The sequence below is a fragment of the Myxocyprinus asiaticus genome, chromosome 26, assembly GCF_019703515.2.
Source record: "Myxocyprinus asiaticus isolate MX2 ecotype Aquarium Trade chromosome 26, UBuf_Myxa_2, whole genome shotgun sequence".
NCBI lineage: Eukaryota > Metazoa > Chordata > Actinopteri > Cypriniformes > Catostomidae > Myxocyprinus > Myxocyprinus asiaticus.
The window spans coordinates 13,230,353-13,251,433 of record NC_059369.1 but is presented as its reverse complement, the minus strand read 5'-3'; the positions used below and the strand labels follow the sequence as shown (position 1 = coordinate 13,251,433).

Genomic DNA, 21,081 nt, shown 5'->3' with positions numbered 1-21,081 from the left:
TTACACACTTTCTTTAACTTTTTTAAGAGCTCTGTTTACAGCCCAGATGTTCACATGACCTCTGATGCTGGAATGACAGATCACCTCTCATAGACTTGGCAAACTGTTTATATTCTGCTCTCTTGCACCTCCCTGAATTGGACCCTAAAGGCCACTATTAACTGCTGCCACCTACTGACCATTAAGTGCATTGCATAAAATCAAGTAAAATAACTCCTAAGCTCTCAGTATTAAGGCTTTATTCACACTGCACACAATTCTGATTTGTTTTTCCAAATCTGAACATTAGGAACGAGTGTCTGCCTTGCCATTTTGAAAGCGATTAAATTGAATACATTTACTAGAGCACGTTTACATGCACATTCTTAAACCGATTATGTTTGAGCTGACAATGTGTATGGTCATCTAAATGCCTTAAATGGTTTTCCTTTAGCCGGGCAAGGTCATATACCATTAAACCAAGTTTAGGCAGATTATTCTCTGCATTTGACAACAAAACTTATACAGCCATGCACACAACACTTGTGCACATGGAATAAGCCGGTAAGAACGTGGTAAAGGTGTTTACACACAATGCGAAATCAAGGTAATGGGCAAAAATCTAGATGTGTCGATTGGTTTATGCTTAAACTGTTGATGACCTTACTCCAATAAAGGAAAAATGTTTAAATTGTTCACATGACCACAAATGTTCTTACCCGCTTATCCAATGTCAGCAAGTGCTATGCACATACCAACTTACATTTTGATGTCAAAACCGGAATAATCGTAATATTTCAATTATGTAAACGCAGTTTTCCTACATTGGTTTTCCTAATTACAATTTTTTTTTTTTTTTATAGTTATCAGTGTATTGTGCATGTAAATGTGTTTAGTGTAGTTTGTCTAGTAAATCTACACCAGATGCCATAGCAATGACGTAGATGTCGGCATGATGCTAAGACAATTCCTTTTACAACAACAGAGTAGCTGTCAGAGTGAAAATACAGGACAAAATACAAAAAAATGTGTTTGACCGGTGGAGGGGGTGTGGAGATTGAGCGTCTTGCCATTAAAATACTGGACAATAGGCATTCCATACAGGTCCACATCATATGGGACATTCCAGCTGATACAGGACAGTTAGCAACCCTAAGTGAATGCCACAAGTTCACTACATGGGGAAAGAGTGGGTGAAAATTAGTTGATCCAGATACCGAGCACCTGTGTATGATGTTACAATAATGAAAAAAACAAACACTTAATATAATCAATTCTGACTGTTAAAATATTTCCAAAAATCTGAATTGAATCAGATTTTAAGTCACATATGATTGCAGTTTCAATTTGGTTTGGACATCATGCATTTTGCTTCACATTCTACAAACAAAATCAATGATTTGGATACAGAAAAACTAAATAATTCTGAAACCTGTGTGAACAAAGCCTGAAACAAAGCAATCACCTGGCAAGCAAAAACAAGTGTTATTGTTTCATAAAAGAAGCAAGGTTTAATTTACAGTTTTACTAAATGTACAGTTGTTGTTTTTTAAAAGTGTCATTATACACAATAAATACAATACAAAATTAATCTGTAGTACTATGCTTCAAATTCTTACAGTTCTATTTTCTTTTTTCTCTTTACATTATTATTGTTCTTTTTTCCATGCCTTTGCTTTTGCTGTGTTTGCTTCTTAACGGTCCAAAGATCTTTCAGTGATTATAACTTAAGTGTGTGCAAGCATCTGAACATATTTATGCCTACAAAAAAAAAAAAAAAAAAAAAAAAAAGAAGGGACAACTCTCTGAACCTCAGAGATGCAAAATTTGTTTTTCAGGTTGTTTACAGACATTATTCTTTTTAAATGGGTTTGACAAAACCTTGTAATCACACTTCATTTTTAAAAGGCAGGTCCTGGCAACCTAAATTTGCTGTGCTGTGATAGTGTGTTTGATTTGTAAATGTGCTTTTGACGTGGAATGCTTTAAGGTCAACAGATTTCCTGTAGTTCTGGCGACTTTTCTGTTTGAGAATACTTCGTTAATTCCTGTGATACGATAACCAGAAGGGTTAACCGAAACCAGAATTTCAAGTGTTTGAGAAGACAGAGCACTCTATTATAATTTATTGATGCCTCTCTGTAATGTTTTCCAGTTCCAAATGTAATTATACGTAGTTTCTAAAGATCAAACCATTTATCTCTTCAAGCAAAAGTTCACCAAAATATCCAAATTAAAAATATAACTATTGGTTGATAAGACAAATTTCATAATATCACTTAGAGTTCCAGCAGTCTGCATATAATGTCACAGTAATTACAAAACAAATTATTTATTAAATGACTGGTCATATATTTTTGTCTCTCACAAGTTGAGAGAACTCTTTATATTGAAAACTGATGTAGGAGCCATCTAAGTTTTGCACCCAGGAAAAAACAATGAGGGACAACATTTTCAAAATCATATGAAAGTGCACCTTTGTCCTTTAGAAAGTACACTTAAAGGGCTATATGTAAACCAAAAGAACACATTTCATCAGCACAAACCACAGACAAACTATGCAAACACAGCTTAACATGGGAAAAGTGTCTCCATTTACTTCCCCTATCCACTGACCTCCCGCTTAACAGTCTTTCAGGCTTCGGCAAAAGGGGCTGTTATCTACTGTGCGTCTGTGAAACAAGATTCCCGTTCTGTCCTCGGCCCCCTACCTGTGGATGCTGGGACATAGGGGTGGATGATGGCGTTGAAGGGAGGGGAGGCATAGACTGTCTGTAGGAAGGGTGGGTTTGGTGCTGGTTAGGTAGGTTTGCCCCATGAACCCTCCCTAATGCCCCTCTCCCAGACCCTCCGTGCCCAGGAGGGCCCTGTTGGAGGTTCAGTATACTGTCTATGGCACACTGCAGGTGATCATTCAAAGAGTCATCGGGCGGCGGGCTGCCGCTCGAGAAGCTTGCATTGTCCATGTCCGGAGAGTCCGATTTACAGCGTTTGGCAGGAAGTGAGGAGTCCCTTGTGCAGGAAGATTCTCCAGGAGAAGGTGGGCCTGGCGCATGCTGATCCATCCTGAAAGTACCCCTTCCTCCTTCTCTGTTTTTGCTCCCAACGCCCTTCAATCGCCCCACGCCGCTACCTTCCTCTGCCTCATCTACATCCTCTTTGTTTGAAACCTCTTGATGGTGTTGGCACGCATTTTTGATACCACGATAAAGGACATCCTCTACCGCTGCAAGGCTCTGTGACTCAGCTTGTGAGTGCGCCCGCCCATGCCCACCTTGCCTTTCTAGTTTCACACTGGCTATCACAGCCCGTTCAGGTTGAGGAGAGGAGCCTTGCAGCTGGGGGGAAGAGGTAAGAGGGGGTCCTGCTGGTGGAATGGGCAAAGTATCGCCTCCTCCCCCAGGTACTCCTGGCCTGTGACGTGGACTAATGTTCTCACGGTAAGTCTTCCGGAGCGGGAGCCGGCAAGTGGTCAGTGGAGGAGTCGCCGTGGATGCTGGGTTCCGTTTGACCCCACCTACCTCGTGGTGTTCCAGAGTGCCATTCATCTGGGCTGTGGATGTGGAAGGGGATGATGAAGACCAGGAGGAGAAGGAAGGAGGAGCTCCAGTAGAGGAAGTTACACTACAAGAGGCTGAGCTTGTGTGTGTGGTTACTGTGGTGACAGTGGACGAGGGGGTGGGGAAGGAAGTTGGGGGTGGAGTTCTTATTACAGTGGTGGGTGGGGTTACAGGTGGCTTGGCCTTCTGAGGCAGCACGGGGGTCGGTAGCTGTGGCGTGAGCTGGGTTTGGGAGTGGACTGGATCTAAGGCAGTGTTGTGAACGACCTTGCTGAGCCCCGCCTCCTGTTTGATCTTCAGCTTTAAACCTATTCTCCGCCGCGCCTCGTAGGTCTTGATGGGCGGTTTGCTGGTTCGCTGGGGAAGAGCATCGTCGTCGTCGTCGTCAGCAGCGGAAGGCCTGGAGGAAGAGGACGGAGTGCGGCTGAAGGAGGCGCTTGGTGCCACTGGCTCAGCAGATGACCGGACCACAGGAGTAGGTGTAGGTGTGGAGCTGGTGGACCAGGACACTGATGCTCCCCCTCCACCTTGCTTTATAACCAGCTTGGTGGGGGGAAAGAGTGCAGAGCCAGATGCAGGAGCAGGGGTAGCAGGTTTAGGGGTCGGGGCAGGGGCAGGGGCAGGGGCAACAGCTGCAGCTGAAGCTGGGGTGGCTGCCACAGGTGGTGCTCCCGCTGCTGATTGTGCAGTCCTTACAGAGCTCAGATCCAACTGAACAGGCCTGACTGCACTGCTGTCCAGCAAACAGGAATTGGCCACAAATTCTTCTGCAAAGAGCCAGAGAGAAAGCGGATTAGATACCACACCATTTTTTGCACCACCAAATAATACATTTATTGTTTTTTACAAACTGAGGTATGAGTCCAAATAATTGACATCTTGCATCCAAATTTTTGTCCAATAAATTGCTTTAGAGTGACAATGCCCCTGACCCTAATACAACCTAACTCAAGCAATAGCAGTTAGCCAATCATGGCTCACAGCTCTGATGTAAACTAAAGGCTAGTAACTATTTAAATAGAGGCCCATAAGATAGGTCCCACCCCAGCTTCCTATTTCAATAGAAAATACAGCATGTTAGCACAATAAAGAAAACTGTGCAGATGAAGCCATTTCATGGGGACTTTAACTTGTACAGAACAAGGAATGTTCTTTGAATGCTTGGTCATTACCTGGTTTCTCCTTGGCCAGAATCCTGTCCTGACTCAGAGCAACCTTCTCTTCTTGAATGAACATCCGGTCAATCATAACCATCTCTGCAGAGGGACCCAGTCTCTGCTCAAAGTAACAAACACAAAAATCAGTGAGTTCAGTGCTTTAAAGTTCCCGACATTAAAAGAGGACATGTGAGGGAGACTTTAATGAGTGATACCTTTGATTCCTCGAAAAGCAAGTAACGATATTTATCCAGCATTGCCTGTGTGCGCTTCAAGAGTTGGCTCGAGACGCTCTCAAATTCATCATCCACTAGACAGAAAAGCATAAAGAAAGAGTTACACAGCCAGTACCCAATACCACACAAAAGTACAAGAGAGACAGCAATGAAAAGTATTGAACAGGACTGTGGAGGCTCAGGGCAGAGACCACAATGTGCACCTTTGCGGTAGTCCTGTGGGGATGAAGCCATGCCTTGGTACAGGTGGTACGGCAGCAGTCGATTAAGTGTGTCCTCGAATGAGCAGAAATGAGAGCTATAGTCTGGATGGAGAACTGAACCTTGCTGTTTTCGTAGCTGTTCCAACATCCTACAAACCGATGCATGAGCCCAAAGTAATTAAGAACACTTCTCATGTTTAAGCACAACATCAAACTAGCAGGGCAACCAACAAATGCTTCCAAACAATGCACATATGTACTTTATGAATGAAGCAGTTTAAAGGAATAGTTCACCCAAAATTATTTTCTCACCCTCATGACTGTGATGATACACATGAGAACCCATGAAGTTTGACATCATTAAGCTCGTATACATGGACACCAGAAAGACGTTTATTGTGAGAAAGCTGCTTAAGACACAAAAACGCCATTCGCGCTTTCAAGCACCGTGTTATTAGTTTCTCTTTACTGCCGCATGCATGAGGCTTGGTCAGTAAGCAGCTTTCACAACCGCATGTAATTTCCCCTTGATGCTGATTTAATGAATAACAAGACGTCAGAACATGACTTTGCCATTTTCTTTATTCTATGGAATATCTGGAAATAAAGTGAAAGGAGTTGTTACTATGTTCGTTTCCTTAAATTTCCATTGCGTCCTGAAGAAAAACTGCGCTGCAAAAGTAGAGCCTCCATCTTACGTTATCCTCTTAGAATCCCCCAGCGCACTTGAGTGCATATACAGGTGCATCCCAATAAATTAGAATGTCGTGGAAAAGTTCATTTATTTCAGTAATTCAACTCAAATTGTGAAACTCGTGTATTAAATAAATTCAATGCACACAGACTGAAGTAGTTTAAGTCTCTGGTTCTTTTAATTGTGATAATTTTGGCTCACATTTAACAAAAACCCACCAATTCACTATCTCAAAAAATTAGAATACATCATAAGACCAATAAAAAAAACATTTTTAGTGAATTGTTGGCCTTCTGGAAAGTATGTTCATTTACTGTATATGTACTCAATACTTGGTAGGGGCTCCTTTTGCTTTAATTACTGCCTCAATTTGGCGTGGCATGGAGGTGATCAGTTTGTGGCACTGCTGAGGCGGTATGGAAGCCCAGGTTTCTTTGACAGTGGCCTTCAGCTCATCTGCATTTTTTGGTCTCTTGTTTCTCATTTTCCTCTTGACAATACCCCATAGATTCTCTATGGGGTTCAGGTCTGGTGAGTTTGCTGGCCAGTCAAGCACACCAACACCATGGTCATTTAACCAACTTTTGGTGCTTTTGGCAGTGTGGGCAGGTGCCAAATCCTGCTGGAAAATGAAATCAGCATCTTTAAAAAGCTGGTCAGCCGAAGGAAGCATGAAGTGCTCCAAAATTTCTTGGTAAACGGGTGCAGTGACTTTGGTTTTCAAAAAACACAATGGACCCACACCAGCAGATGACATTGCACCTCAAATCATCACAGACTGTGGAAACTTAACACTGAACTTCAAGCAACTTGGGCTATGAGCTTCTCCACCCTTCCTCCAGACTCTAGGACCTTGGTTTCCAAATGAAATACAGAACTTGCTCTCATCTGAAAAGAGGACTTTGGAACACTGGGCAACAGTCCAGTTCTTCTTCTCCTTAGCCCAGGTAAGACGCCTCTGACGTTGTCTGTGGTTCAGGAGTGCCTTAACAAGAGGAATACGACAACTGTAGCCAAATTCCTTGACATGTCTGTGTGTGGTGGCTCTTGAAGCCTTGACCCCAGCCTCAGTCCATTCCTTGTGAAGTTCACCCAAATTCTTGAATCGATTTTGCTTGACAATCATAAGGCTGCGGTTCTCTCGGTTGGTTGTGCATCTTTTTCTTCCACACTTTTTCCTTCCACTCAACTTTCTGTTAACATGCTTGGATACAGCACTCTGTGAACAGCCAGCTTCTTTGGCAATGAATGTTTGTGGCTTACCCTCCTTGTGAAGGGTGTCAGTGATTGTCTTCTGGACAACTGTCAGATCAGCAGTCTTCCCCATGATTGTGTAGCCTAGTGAACCAAACTGAGAGACCATTTTGAAGGCTCAGGAAACCTTTGCAGGTGTTTTGAGTTGATTAGCTGATTGGCATGTCACCATATTCTAATTTTTTGAGATAGTGAATTGGTGGGTTTTTGTTAAATGTGAGCCAAAATCATCACAATTAAAAGAACCAAAGACTTAAACTACTTCAGTCTGTGTGCATTGAATTTATTTAATACACGAGTTTCACAATTTGAGTTGAATTACTGAAATAAATGAACTTTTCCACGACATTCTAATTTATTGAGATGCACCTGTACATGGACGTGTATATGACAGTAATCAATATTTTAAATTGGTGTGTATACATTTTTATAGTTTATTGTGTGTGTGCAATTTTCCCTTTTCCCACTGTACTCCCAGAAATGTTGAACTCTTTCTGCTGTTTTGACTTGAGACGACATACCGCTTCATCCTATGACTTAAGTTATACGGTCTGTTCCGCATTCTCTGGGAGAAATCTAGGTCTGTTAAACCACTTTCTTGATATCCCTTATAGGGCATTTAGAAAAGAGCTTTTGCATTTAAATGATGTTTCAGAACACTGCTTTTTGCCAAAAAAATCTGAAATAATCCACTTTAGGTATATGCAATCAGGGTCATTGATGTCATACCTGGCATAGCACAACTTTTCACATTTTCAGCAAATAGTAACTTGAATTTGTTAAATATCTTGTTTTAAGTTCCATGCATGAAAAAAGTTTAGGAACAACTTTATACAGAGTACATTTTTAACAATTTTTTATTTTGTGTGAACTATTTCTTTAAGTAGCACCTTTTAATTAAATACAGGTGCATTGCTGTATTTTTGTGTTTGCATTGTTTCCTTAGATAATAACTCTGCAAATATATTACCTTGCTTCTTTGCTTGGTTCCATACTAAATTGTCTTTTTAATGTTGAAGTCTGTGAAAAATATCAAAAGATATGAACAATATCACAAAAAAAAAAAAAAAAAAAAAAAAAAACTCAATTTATTTGTACAAGTCTGCTGTACAGAGTTCCCACACCTTTAGACCAATAAAATGTCTATGACTTCTTCAGTAGTTCATGAAGGATTGTTAAAGCTTTTATAGACATTTAAATAATTTTGAACATATTGTACTCACAAAAAGGAATTTCTACACCTGAGAATAACTAGAAAAAAACATTATATTCACTATAAAAAAGTATGACCTACAATTTTTTTTTAATTTCCACAACTTTTCAAGGGGTCACAATTTTAAAATTCCAATATTTACAGCTATTCCATGAGATGGGAACTCTGAATGTACAATTTGGTAATTATAACCCTACCTGTGTTTGAACAGGAGCAGGTGGTGGAGGTGCAGGCATTTGAGATAGTCCAGCACCTAAAACCTGAATCTGCAAATCTGCTTTACCCAGAGTAAGCCCACCAACTGAACTTATGACTCCTGGCTTTGCCTGCAAATTTGAACCAGAGTTTCCCCATTCAGTAAAAAGTCAATTCTTGAAAGCTGCACTTGCCAGCTGTAATTTCACAAACAACTGCATTTCATTCACCTGAACAGCCTGTGCATGGTTTGGTGTAGTGATTCCCTGGTTCACCGTAGCCCCAGCTGACACTGCAGAAAATACTTGTGTGTCATTTGCACCTGAGGTGAGAATCACACATTGTCAACACTGTAATATTTTTTTTAAGCAAGCATCTAAAGTTTAGAAATGTGAGGCCACACACCTGTAGTAGAGGACTTGACAAGAACAGACTTCTGCTGCAGCAGAGACGGGATTGGCACTTGGATGGTGCCACTGGCCGTTGATGTTGCGGCCTGGACTGAAGGCTGATCGGGCATTTTGCTAAACTGGTTTGTAGCCTGTTGCTGAGAAGCCTGGGCTTGAGCTTGAGCTTGCTGCTTAGCCTGGAGGAGAATGTTTTGCTGGATCTGAACAGATAATGAGCACATAGACAACTGACTTAATATCACAGTGGCTGAAAATCTTTAGAAATCTGGGAGATTTTGTAACAGTGTGTCCTAACCAGGTGTGACGAGCCAGTTATGAATCATCTCTCTTCCATGAGTTTTAATAAGCAATGTGTGACAAACCATGTTAGAAATACCATACTAACATACTTCTCTTACTATTTCTGCAGTGTATGTTATGTATATACCATGCACAGTATGTTTTTTTTGCATACAGGGAATACCTGTATGACCTACTACATTTGCCAAAATGAGCACCATTACACCGTTTCATTGCATGAGGCCTGTTTCACTTACTACTAGGCAGTATGCAGTGTATACTTAGCTGTATTCATTAAGGAAGCTAGTACTCCAAAGAAAATGTTTCATTCGCTTGGTTACTATTTTCATCTCGTCACATTTGATAGGTCCTGCCCGGAGTGAAATCTTTTGGGTCTAAATTCCTGCTCCACGTCTTTACATTATACATCTAATATATTCTGGTTGGCTGTGATTTTCTCACTTTGGACAGAAAAATTACTTGACGCTGGGAAAATGTCATGTCACGACTGTTACAGATAAAGTGGCAAATCAATACCAGGTGAAGCTTTTCCAAAAGCTGCTTTTGTTGAGGAGAGGGCTGCGCGACAGATGCGATAGTCTGAAGCTGCGCACTGACCAGCTGCAGGTGATGTTGCTGTTCTGCAGTCAGTCCTGGCACCACAGCCACCTGCTGTTTCACCACTGCAGCTGTGGGCGAGCTCACGGCGGGCTGGAACTGGAACTGTGCAGGAAGTGGCTGTGGAGGCTTTGGGGAGCAGGAGGAAGGAGGCATGTCTGGCTGCAGGGCGGCAGGCTGAGACAGAGTCTGAGGAAGAACTTGAGGCTGAAGCTGCACTTGTACCTGCTGAGGCTGCTGCTGGGGAGGAGGACCTGACTGTGGTGGTTGTGGAGAACCTACGATCTGATTGTTTATGATAAAGAGAGGCGGTAGAGATGAAGGAGTGCAGGAGCGTGAGGGAGTCTGCGCCTGAGACTGAGGCTGAGAGGGAGGGCGAGACTGCTGGTGAGGAGACTGGATCCCGAGGGTGAGAGGAGAAACCTGGGCCGGTTGAGGGCTGTCGGACAGGGTGGGTGTTGGTGTAGGGGTGACCATGGGCTGAGATGGGGAGGCGCTTTGGATCTTTATGGTCTGTTGATGTGCTCCAGATGGAACCTAACCACAAGAAGTACAAAAAAAATAAATAAATAAATAAATTGAAATGATGCCTGAATAATTAGTCAGTTTATACTTTAAATCGTTTGTGGAAATGAGTGTGTTTTTAGGGATGCACTGAAATTTGAAAATGGCAAAGAAAACAAAAGGATACTTTTTTTTTTTTTTGCCTGGAAAACAAAAAAAAATATTTTTTATAATATCTTGGGGATTTTTGCCTTTAATTAGACATGGCAGCAAAGCAATGCCAAGAAACAACAACTACAAGAGGTGGGTTTGAAAATCATCCCAAGCCGGAATCGAAACTGAACTGCCCTCACATAAAACACCTAATGCACGCCAAAAAACGTGACATAATACTAAATAAATATAAAACTAGAACACTCTACAAATCATTTCTATAGTAATACAGAAGAAAAATAGTTTATATAAATGCTATTTGCATTGCTCTCCTGTACTGGGATTCACCGATGCATTCAAACACCACAAGACAATTTTCAGTTTTTAATCTTGACAAGTTCAACAGAGCTGAATACAGTAGTAGTAGACTCTATAGCTTAGAGATTTATTCAGGGGCACCTATATTTGCGTATCTTTTTAAGACATTTTGCCGCTTCTAAATGGCTTCATTGGTTTTAGGATGATGGAGAACCTCATCCACAATCACGGCATGAATTGGGGCACATATTCCTGAGTAAATATATGCATATATCCGCAAAGGCATCGATGAAGCTGACAAATTGTTATAAGGCACATGAGAACAGCACTGAAGTCCTTCAGGTCAGAGTCAGACTTTATCATAATTAAAAAGTCTACCAGAACCCCAATACAGGAGGCAGACGAGAACAGGAGAACAGACTCGATACCAAGGCCTGAAATATACTTGAACTCAAATATATACTTCTAATTATACAAACTTGATTTCACATGGTGTTGCATTTTCAAATGTGTCAGAATGGGATTCATAACACAGAGAAAGGACTTGTTGCATTCTCAGGGTCACTGTAACTGACATTATCATAATTTTTTCTTCCACAGTTAATGTTCTCTATTGGGTCAACTACTGTCATGGGAGAGCAACAGTTAGATCTTGCTGAGCAAGTTACACAGTTTCAAGTCAGTTTAACTTAAAACTGTCTACATGTTTTTACACATCCAGTTTAATTGGGCAGACTTTTGGAAACACTTTAATAATAAATGTTGTTTCCATCCATCACTGTTTTTTGACAAATTTCACAATCTTTTTCAATGTGCAATGGTACAAAAGAAAGCAAAACGCAGCATTTGGTTTTCGGTTTTCGAACAGGATATCTTATTTCAGTGCATCACTAAAGCAATAACTAATGTAAAGATTTTCAATCATACCCGTAAGGCAAGTGAAAAAACAACACACAGCAACAAGCAACAATAAATAAAAAGCAGGAGAAGAGCACAGAGAAATTGAAAAGGAAACATTTCTTATCTAAACTTTCAGTAATATATTTACAAACCTTAAAAGTTAAAATACTTCCTGAAGTGTACTACGTATCTTATCTGTACATCAGGCACATATCTAAGATTAGTGTTCTTTGAAAAGACACCACTGGAGTTTTACATCAAACGATAAAAAGACAACTGGCAACAGAGGATATAACCTTCACATAGAACAATAAACAAAAATTGGTTCAAGGAGAACAGACAAGAATTATAATCAATTTAGACATAAAAATCATAATATACAAAAGTGTTTTGCTAGGAGAGCGGCAGAGGCAATGCAGGGCAGCGAGCAAGTGACCAAGATCAAACCTTTGAAGGTGATCTTGAAGGAATTTAATATAATTTCTCCTGGGGGGTGTTGGGAGGTGGTGGGGGCTTGATTGAGGTTAAAAACAGAAGGTGCTGTACTGTAACTGTCAGGATAGTAGTAGTAGTAGTAGTGAGTAGTTTGAATGTTAAAATGAAATGGAGAGAGTAAGTGACACAGATTTACTGTGAACTACTAGAAGAGCAACAGTTCTGTCACCATGCTCACGGGAAGATGGGCGAAGATGATGCAAATGCAACCAAAAAGAAAATAAGTTTCTAGAGCCTTTTTAATGCAAGTGACAGTATTTAAAGAGCAATAACTGCATTGTTATTCAAATCAACCCATATCCCAATTAGCGTCAATGTAGTTTGGCAAGCTTCCTGCACAAAAACCACCATGCAAATAAACAACAGGAAGGAAATCTATTACGATGAGGGAGAGCCCAGTTCTGGCATGCAAACAGATAACACTACTGCACAGATAATGGACAAACAATATTATACTAGCATCATAATACCAACGACATTGTTATATATAAAAAAAAAAAAAAAGCATGAAAGGTTTAGGGATGTGCACAGATAGTCATTATTCAATTAACCACTGTGCCAGAATTTTGAAAAACAAAAATCACTATTCTACACATGCAATAGAGGTCTTCAACCCAAATCATCAGTTTTCGGGTCAGTTTTTTCCAAGTATACAGCGAGTTAGGGGCTGTTCACACATGTTTTTTGCATGCATCTGCACAGTTTTTTAATTTTCTTTATTGTCTTTCTATCTAAACACGCACTGGATGGTTGTCTTTGACCGCTGCGCCATATCTCACATTTCTTTTAGACACCACGTCAAGCTAAACATAACTTCAATTTTTAAATAAATGCATTTCTAGACACCTGTGTTGTTATATTTGTTCCGCTGCATCTGACTTTTTAGCAGTGTCACATAGTTTCGACGTTCGAAAGAAGATTGCAAAGACGTTGTCTCCTTTAAGATTCCAAATAATTTGGGGGCCTGGGTAGATCAGCGAGTAAAGACGCTGACTACCACCCCTGGAGTCACGAGTTCGAATCCAGGGCATGCTGAGTGACTCCAGCCAGGTCTCCTAAGCAACCAAATTGGCCCGGATGCTAGGGAGAGTAGAGTCACATGGGGTAACCTCCTTGTGGTCGTTATAATGTGGTTCTTGCTCTAGGTGGGGCACATGGCGAATTGTGCGTGGATGCCGCGGAGAATAGCGTGAAGCCTACACATGCGCCATGTCTCCGCGGTAACGTGCTCAAGCCACGTGATAAGATGCACGGATTGACGGTCTCAGACGCGGAGGCAACTGCGATTCGTCCTCTGCCACCCAGATTGTCACTGTGAGTCACTATGCCACCACGAGGACTTAGAGCGCATTGGGAACTGGGCATTCCAAATTGGGGAGAAAAAGGGGGAGAAAAGATTTTATCATGAAAAGATTCCAAATAATTTCAGTGTCAGCACATAATAAACGGTAAGCGAATGGTTTTACACTTCTGCTCTGGTGTGCAGACTTACCTACAATAATTACACAAGTTAAATACTAAACCATTTAAAAATCAAAGCATCCCAAAGAGGCTAATAATCTGCAGCAGTGCAACACCACGCACAAGACAATACTAGTATTTGCTGTCTCAAGGACATGAAAACCTGCCTGGGCAAAGCACACCTTTTATTTATTACCTTTTTTTCCCCGTTGGTTAGAAGAGTACCATGTTATTTGCGTTGACAGTTTGATTATTTTTGCTTGATACGTTCTTTATTTCTGAGTCCCAACCAATCATGAACCCTCACCATTATACTGCAAACAGCTACCATGCACATCCCTAGAAAGGTGTGCACAAAGTAAATAAGCCCAGATGATAAAGCAGGCTACGAGCGGAGTGAAACAGCAATCAAAAGCAAAAACCAAAGCAATGAGAGAAAAAAAAAAACTGGGAACAGAGAGAGAAAGGGAGTTCTGCAGTGAGACAGTGGTCCAATACGCAGCAGTGGCAGCGACAAGTTGGTGGGGCTAAGAGCAGAGCTTGAGCTCATCTACCTTGTTAACCACTGTTACCATGTGGGCAGGGCCAAGGGAGGGGCTGGGACTCTGCCTCTGCCGAATCTCAGCTAACAAGCTGTCATGGCCTGAAGGGGTGGGACCAGAACTGCTGCCGCTGACGATAACAGATGCAGGTACACCAACAGCGGCAGGTGGGTCTTTTCCTGCTTGCTGCTGTTGGTCCTAACATGGGTACATTTATCAGTTGAGGGATGGGTGGAGTAAAACATTATTCCAAGCTGGTCAGAGGTCAACTTGGGGATCAAATGATGTTATGTTAACTTACTGGCAAAGGCACACAGATTGTGAACAGCAGATAAGGCTAAAAGAGAGCACACTGACCTGCTGCAGGAACATCTGCAGAGACTCCTGGCTCAGGATCATGCCGGAACCAGGGGATGTGAATAACATCTTTCCTGGACTGTGCTGGGCCTGAGGACCCAAACCCACCATTGAGGACGTGGACGTGGCCATTATTGGGGATGGAGATGAAGAGGAAGGAACCGAGGCAGCTACTGACATCGGTGGAGTCTGAACCGTGAGAATTGAAGGTTGAGGTTGAGTCTGTGCTGGTTGGGCAGCTGGGTCTGTGGAGCCGCCCAGCACCGTGATACCCTCTCCAGGCTGACATGGCGCCATGGCAGTTGTTCCACTGCTACTATTACTGGGGATGCCACCAGACTGCTGCAATGTCTGCAAACTGACTGCTGGGCTAAGGTTCTCTATAGATAGAGAATTCTGTATGTGCATGCCCTGGATGACTGTTTGTACTGGATGGGCTTGTGTCTGTGTTTGCGCCAAGGACACCGGCATTTGGAACAGAGTGGGCTGACCCATCTGCCCGGGCTGAAGCTGGATGGGTCCAGAGAGAATATGGGCAGCACCAGGGTGACCCTGTGAGGCCAACACCTGACCCAGGTTGATGTTCTGATTGGCTGTCAAAATCTGATTAGCAATGATCTGCCCTCCTGGTCCCTGACTTGTAATAATGTGACCACCAGGATGCTGAGTCAGGATCTGACTTCCTGCCTGAAGTCCTGGTAATAGAAACTGGTGGTTTTGGCCTTGCAGGACAGTTTGTGAGGGAATGACAATGCTGCCCTGTTGGTTTAACAAGTGAACACTGAGTGGTTTGCCCGATGTTTGGTGGCCCTGTTGTTTAAAGAGCGCTTGCGAAAACTGAGCTCCCTGTGATGCTGCCTGTGTGCTCAAGACTACATTTGAGCCAGGCTTCCCAGCAAGGAAGGTTACATTCTGACTGGCGGACACTGGGATTTGTGACACCCCGAGAGCCTTATTAGCATCATTTGGCAAAGTGTGTGGGGGTGGAAGCTGTTGCTGTTGCTTGAAGATTTTGGGTTGGATGGCACCCCCTTGTGGAGGCTTGGGCTGTATTGGTGTTGGTGTTCGCTGGATGATGACATTCTGCATGATTTGGCCTTGTGGCTGGGTTTGAGATCCAATTCCGGCACTCAAAGAGGCATTACCAAAGCCCACAATGCCACCAGCTGTGGCCATTGTAGCTGCACTGTTGTTGGTGTTTGTGTTGCTTAAGCAGACAGCTGGCCCATTTAAGGCAGGAGACCCTAGAGTGGCCTTGCCCCCTGGAATTAAAAGTCCACCTCCTGAACTCAAAACAGAGCCTCCAAGACCAGCCTGCGTTCCAGCGCTTGCTGCTTCAGGTCCAGGTTGATGCAGTTGGTAGCCACCCATGGTTTTTGCCAAGATCTGCTGCCCAGATGGATTTATTGTCATTACAGTGGGTTGGCCCACGACTTGAATTTGTCCAATGCCCAAAGGTCCAGACTGACTGCCGTTCGGTAAGGTCTGAAGGCTCGAAATAGACTGAAGGGTTACATTTCCAAGCCCAACTTGCTGCACAATTGGCTGGACACTGATGGCCTTGTTCATGACCTGGGGTTGAAGCTGCAGGCCTGGATGTGCCAGGACTGAGCCAAGCATGTCTGGGGTTGCATTAGAGGGTGCGGCAGGGGTGCCTTGGCTAGGAAAAATCTGAGGTGCACCTCCAATGCCCACCCCGGACAAGCTAGCATCGGGCAGGGGTTGGACGACCTGCGTGAGACCAGTTAGCCCAAAGGAACTGAGATCAAGCTCGGCTTCTGCCTCTTGAAGGCTCTGCTCTGTGATGTTAGCCTCCGCCAGGCTCTGCTGCAAAATGTCACATGGCTCGTGATTTGTCCCAACACCATTGCTTCCGTTGTCTCCTCCTGGCGATCCCCCCAAGATGTCATCGTCCTCCAGGAAGTCCAAATCAACGCTGACTCTAGGCAGGCCCGGCTCATTTGTCGACAGCTGGGCCTGTGGCTGGACCTCAGAAACGTGGCCCTGGAAGAGACAGAGATACCAAAGTTAGAAGGTCCACCTTGCAGAATATTCAGAAAGGGGGAGGAATAAAATGGCAGGGATGGCTCTTGAATGAGGCAGCCCTCTGGCACACTCCAGACACCATGATTGCTGTAGATAGAGATCTGATTTGGAGTCTGGGTCTGAAAAGCACATGCTACAGGATGGAGACAAAAGGTTGGGGGATATTACTCACCCCAGTGCTGGAGAAGAATGAGCTAGCCGGGTCACTCGTGCCATCCAAAAGATCATCAGTGTCCAACTACAGACAGACACACCCAGGATAGGATAGGCAGAAACCACCACAGCACACAGACAGGCATGTGAAAAGGACAGAGAGCAGTTGCACAAAGGGCAAATAGGCACACAAAGAGGAAAAGGCAAGGAAAGAGCAAAGTGAGGACAGTGCACCCAATTACCAGAACAAATTGCATGCATAACATAGGCATTAATAAGTTAAAAGGGCAAGCAAACAGCAAAGAAAACAAGAGTCAAAAGACAGGAAACATTAGATTAGTAAATCATATCTGTGAATTAACCAAAGAGGAAAAAATCAAGACTGAAATTAGGAGTAATTATTTTCTAAAGAAAAGGTCAATAAGTGGAACAATTTAGGGGTGGAAATTTAAAAATAACCCAGAAAGGAGGTGAGGGGAAAGTCTTGTTGGGCAAGTGTGCTGTGTTTTATAGTGATGTATTTGGGCTACACCTTCCAAGTTGCATTTCAGCATCCATTCATGTCCAGCGATGGAACGGAACTCAACAAAAACATAATCAGACTTCTACTTTCAATACTCACTTGTGTTTCTGATCCATGAAGAAAATCGTTGAGTGCTTGTGGGTCACTGTAATACAAGAAATAAACTCAGCAGGGTCTAAGTAACAATCGCCATTCAGCACGTCAAGCCAAACAATTACTAATGTTAGTGTAATAGTGACAATAACAAAATACACTAACCAAATTACATCTAGCAAGCACCTGCCATCTTCATCATCCATGTCAACTGTAAAAAAAAAAACAATTAAAAAAAAGGGGGAAAAAAAGAAGGAAAAAAAAACATTTTGCACAAGCATTAGCCCTTTCAGCATAATTCCTTTTTTTTTTTTTGTACAGATTGGCTAAACACTCCAAAGAGTTCAAATGCAGATCTACAAGCATATTTACATCTGTCATTGATGACTTAGGAGTAAAATACGGGTCAATTAATTCTCAGACTCATTTGATATTTGAAATAGAACACTTACACAAGTGACAATAACAATCAGCATAAAAAAGTGATTACAATTATTTTGATATCATCTGATTTTTCTTGGACAAACACACTCATTTTGAAGGAAAAAAAAGATTATTGCCAAAGATGTAAATAATATTAAAAGCATACTAAATGCTGCGAGGTTCATCTTTGGTCAATGGGCATCACGTGATTTTATATATATATATATATATATATATATATATATATATATATATATATATACACACACACACACATATATATATATACACACACACACAGTACTGTGCAAAAGTTTTAGGCACTTGTGAAAAATGTTGTACAGTGAAAATATTTTTCAAAAGTCATTCCATAAATAGTTTTGATTGATCAATTAACATCATACAAAGTGCAGTAAACATAAAAAAGGCTAAATTAATATTTTGTGTGACCACCCTTGTCATCAAAACAGCACCAATTCTCCTGGGTACACCTGGACACAGTTTTTTAAGGTTCTTGGCAGATAGGGTGTTTCAAGCATCTTGGATAATTTGCCACAGGTCTTCTGGTTTTAGGCTGTCTCAATTGCTTCTGTCTCTTCGTGTAATCCCAGACTGACTCAATGTTCAGTGGGGTGATCTGTGGGGGCCATGCCATCTGCTGCAGGGCTCCCTGTTCTGTTCTATTCTATTCGCAAAAGAAATGTTTGGGAATCTAAATTCTATATTATTTATTAACACACTGAAGCAGAAGATAAAAATAACCATCTAAAGACAAATGTTTTTATGGAACATCTTATGTGCCTAAGACTTTTGCACAGTACTGTGTGTATATATATACACACACACACACACACACACACATATACACACACTGTATATATAAATGAAGGGCATTTAACAAAATCATAAAGAAACACCACACTGAAGTCTATAAGCTTTTTGGAATTAATCTCACAGATGTATTAATATAAAAAATAGCAAACTGTTTAAAAGCCATCTTAAACCATCATTGCTGTCGCTCTAAATAGGATACAAATGTTTTAACATTCTATGGCCTGTTTTACATTCACCTACATATTCTGCGCAGATAATACAAACTTACTCTAATATAAAGGATTTGGGTGCTTTTAGCAGGGGCTGTTCCAATGTAAAACAAGTAAAAGTTTCAGACAGCAGCTAAACTTTCGTGCACTGTCTTGTGCGCGAGAGAAGGTGAGTGAAAGAGCGCGCGCATCACTTCACATTCTCACACAAATAGGGAAACACCACCGAGGGGCAAACATTAAATTTTGCGAGTCACAAACAGCTATTTTCACGAATTATGCAGACTTTGGTGCGTCAGTGCAATGTTCGCGTTCATAAAGTCTCACTGTAAACAACCAAAACCACAAAATGAGGATGAGGTAGGCGGGGACGCTACTAATGTTTGTTGCGAGTTACACACACACATACTTTTTTTTTAAAAAAACCACTCTGCAGAACACAGTCCATTATTCGCTAAAGGCTTCTTCTCTCTGCGGTGGGTTTTAAAACATCAGAGGTGCACTGGAAACATGAATGGAGACTATGGACCTCTAGGATACGGCGGTTAATCTTCGTCTGTACAACGCTGTAACTCATTTTACATACCTAAGGGTGCAATGCATATTATTTTTAACCACGTTTAAAGGTTCAACCGAGCGCCTTTATCATCGCCGTTAGCGAGCTTTTTTGACGCCCGTTTTGCAGCAGATCAAGTTAGCTGTTGCTAGCTAGCTTCCTAGCTGCAATTTCTGCGTTTACAGACGCAATACGAACATATCTGACAATATTTGACTGCAGACACGCAGTATTTCTGGCATAAGAACGCATTGATTGGAGACAGTGCACCTAAATGGTGAATATTTGATGTTTGGGCTCCAATAGACGCAATTGCGTAGCCTATCTTTATCCCTGCTAAATATGAGTTTATGTTGGAATACTCTTGGACCAGGGGGGTATGCTTGGGAATTCGTTGTAAAATCAACCTCTTCGCCGCCCTATGCGTCGGTCCGACCATATGAAGCGGGAAGAGGTGAGGTCTGCGGGCGCCGTGCAGCATGCGAATGTTGCAACAGTAATTGAGAATTATAGAGAAATTGGTACATTGTAACAAACTCACCCGAGACGGTAGAGATGCAGGCGGCGCGGGGTCTCCAGTTCGGCCCTGCACGGGCTCCGCGTCAGGACCCAAGCACAGAGCTCAGAAGCAGGAAACAGAGGCCTGACGCGTTCGCCTGATTAATAATCAACGCCACCCTGTTGTTGTTAATGTGGCGGTTGTGGATATGTTGCCCGTTTACAACGCCACGATACTACACTTGATTCGTGTATTACTTGCCCCACAACACTGGGAAAATTTTGTGTTGAAATAAGTGTGATGGCAAACATTTAAGACAAGATACAGTATAACGTTCACTGAAAATGGAAACGTTTTATTTTAAATTATTAAATACAAATACTCATATAGCAGTACATAACCGCTTGAGACTGTGAATTTTTTTTTTTTATATTTACATTTTTATTGCTTCGTAATAGATAGATAACATATTCCTGAACATACACAAACGGGGGGATACAAACAGCAAGAAAACAAATGTCAATTTATCTAAAATCCAAGGTTGTATATCTGCTTTGAGTTTTTTCATCTTAAATGATGATAGACATAAATAATGGTAGTCATATATTAAATATAATTAAGCAAGGCACAAAGTGATTACAATATAAATATCAGTACCTCAGTACTATCATATGAGTATACGATGTGAACAACATATTTCCTTTCATGCACATTTGGAATGTTTTTTATTTTTTGGCAAATTTTTAAATTATTTTTATTGAGAAAAAAAAAAACATTGTTATAAAACAAACATGTCAGGGGTATATGGGAAAAATATGAAAGTGAAGTAACAAAAATAACATTATAGAAAAATGCTGTATAAAGAAAACAGTTCCATCGTTCATATTGCTCTCAGATTTTTACCATTAGATGTTGTTTCCAAATATGTTTTAATTTAAATTTTAAATTGTTAAAATACAGGAATTGTTTTCAGTACATTTAGCTTTATGTTTATAATAACAAGTCATAAAACCACATATAAATACTACATACTTATCATAATCAATTGAAATACACTTTAACAGAAATCAGTTTCTTTAAAATTAACAACAAACTTGGCTTCTTTTTGGAAACATTTTCTCAACCCTCTCCAAAAGACTTGTACCTAAGGACACTCCCAAAAGAAAGGATTAATAGTCTCAGGGGCATTTAAAATAATAATAATAATAAAAATAAAC

General features: G+C 41.6%; 1 protein-coding gene across 6 annotated transcripts; it reads right to left on the bottom strand.

The window, feature by feature from the left end:
* Positions 1-1,464: 1,464 nt before the first annotated feature.
* On the bottom strand, positions 1,465-19,961 carry bicra (BRD4 interacting chromatin remodeling complex associated protein). 6 transcript variants are annotated; one of them, XM_051656244.1, is made up of 15 exons: positions 19,907-19,961; positions 17,509-17,554; positions 17,350-17,395; positions 16,747-16,812; positions 14,529-16,532; positions 14,184-14,369; positions 9,718-10,335; positions 8,897-9,101; positions 8,722-8,813; positions 8,494-8,622; positions 8,054-8,103; positions 5,136-5,284; positions 4,912-5,006; positions 4,712-4,817; positions 1,465-4,306 (listed from the first exon to the last, which is right to left on the bottom strand). In XM_051656244.1, the coding sequence occupies exons 2-15, from the start codon at positions 17,547-17,549 to the stop codon at positions 2,637-2,639; spliced, it is 5,457 nt and encodes a 1,818-aa protein (XP_051512204.1). In that variant the 5' UTR covers positions 17,550-17,554; positions 19,907-19,961; the 3' UTR covers positions 1,465-2,636. The 6 variants fall into 6 exon arrangements, with proteins under 6 accessions (XP_051512204.1, XP_051512205.1, XP_051512209.1 ...); XM_051656245.1 differs by having other exon boundaries at positions 4,712-4,814; XM_051656249.1 differs by having other exon boundaries at positions 9,799-10,335.
* Positions 19,962-21,081: the final 1,120 nt, after the last annotated feature.

Bases quoted from the DNA above. Each gene is read 5' to 3' on its own strand.
- bicra (XM_051656244.1), bottom strand. From the start codon at position 17,549: ATGGATGATGAAGATGGCAGGTGCTTGCTAGATGTAATTTG. The intron at 16,813-17,349 runs GTGAGTATTGAA...GTCTGTCTGTAG, and splicing joins TTCATGGATCAGAAACACAA to TTGGACACTGATGATCTTTT. The intron at 8,814-8,896 runs GTGTGTGGCCTC...TTCTCACCTCAG, and splicing joins TGTCAAGTCCTCTACTACAG to GTGCAAATGACACACAAGTA.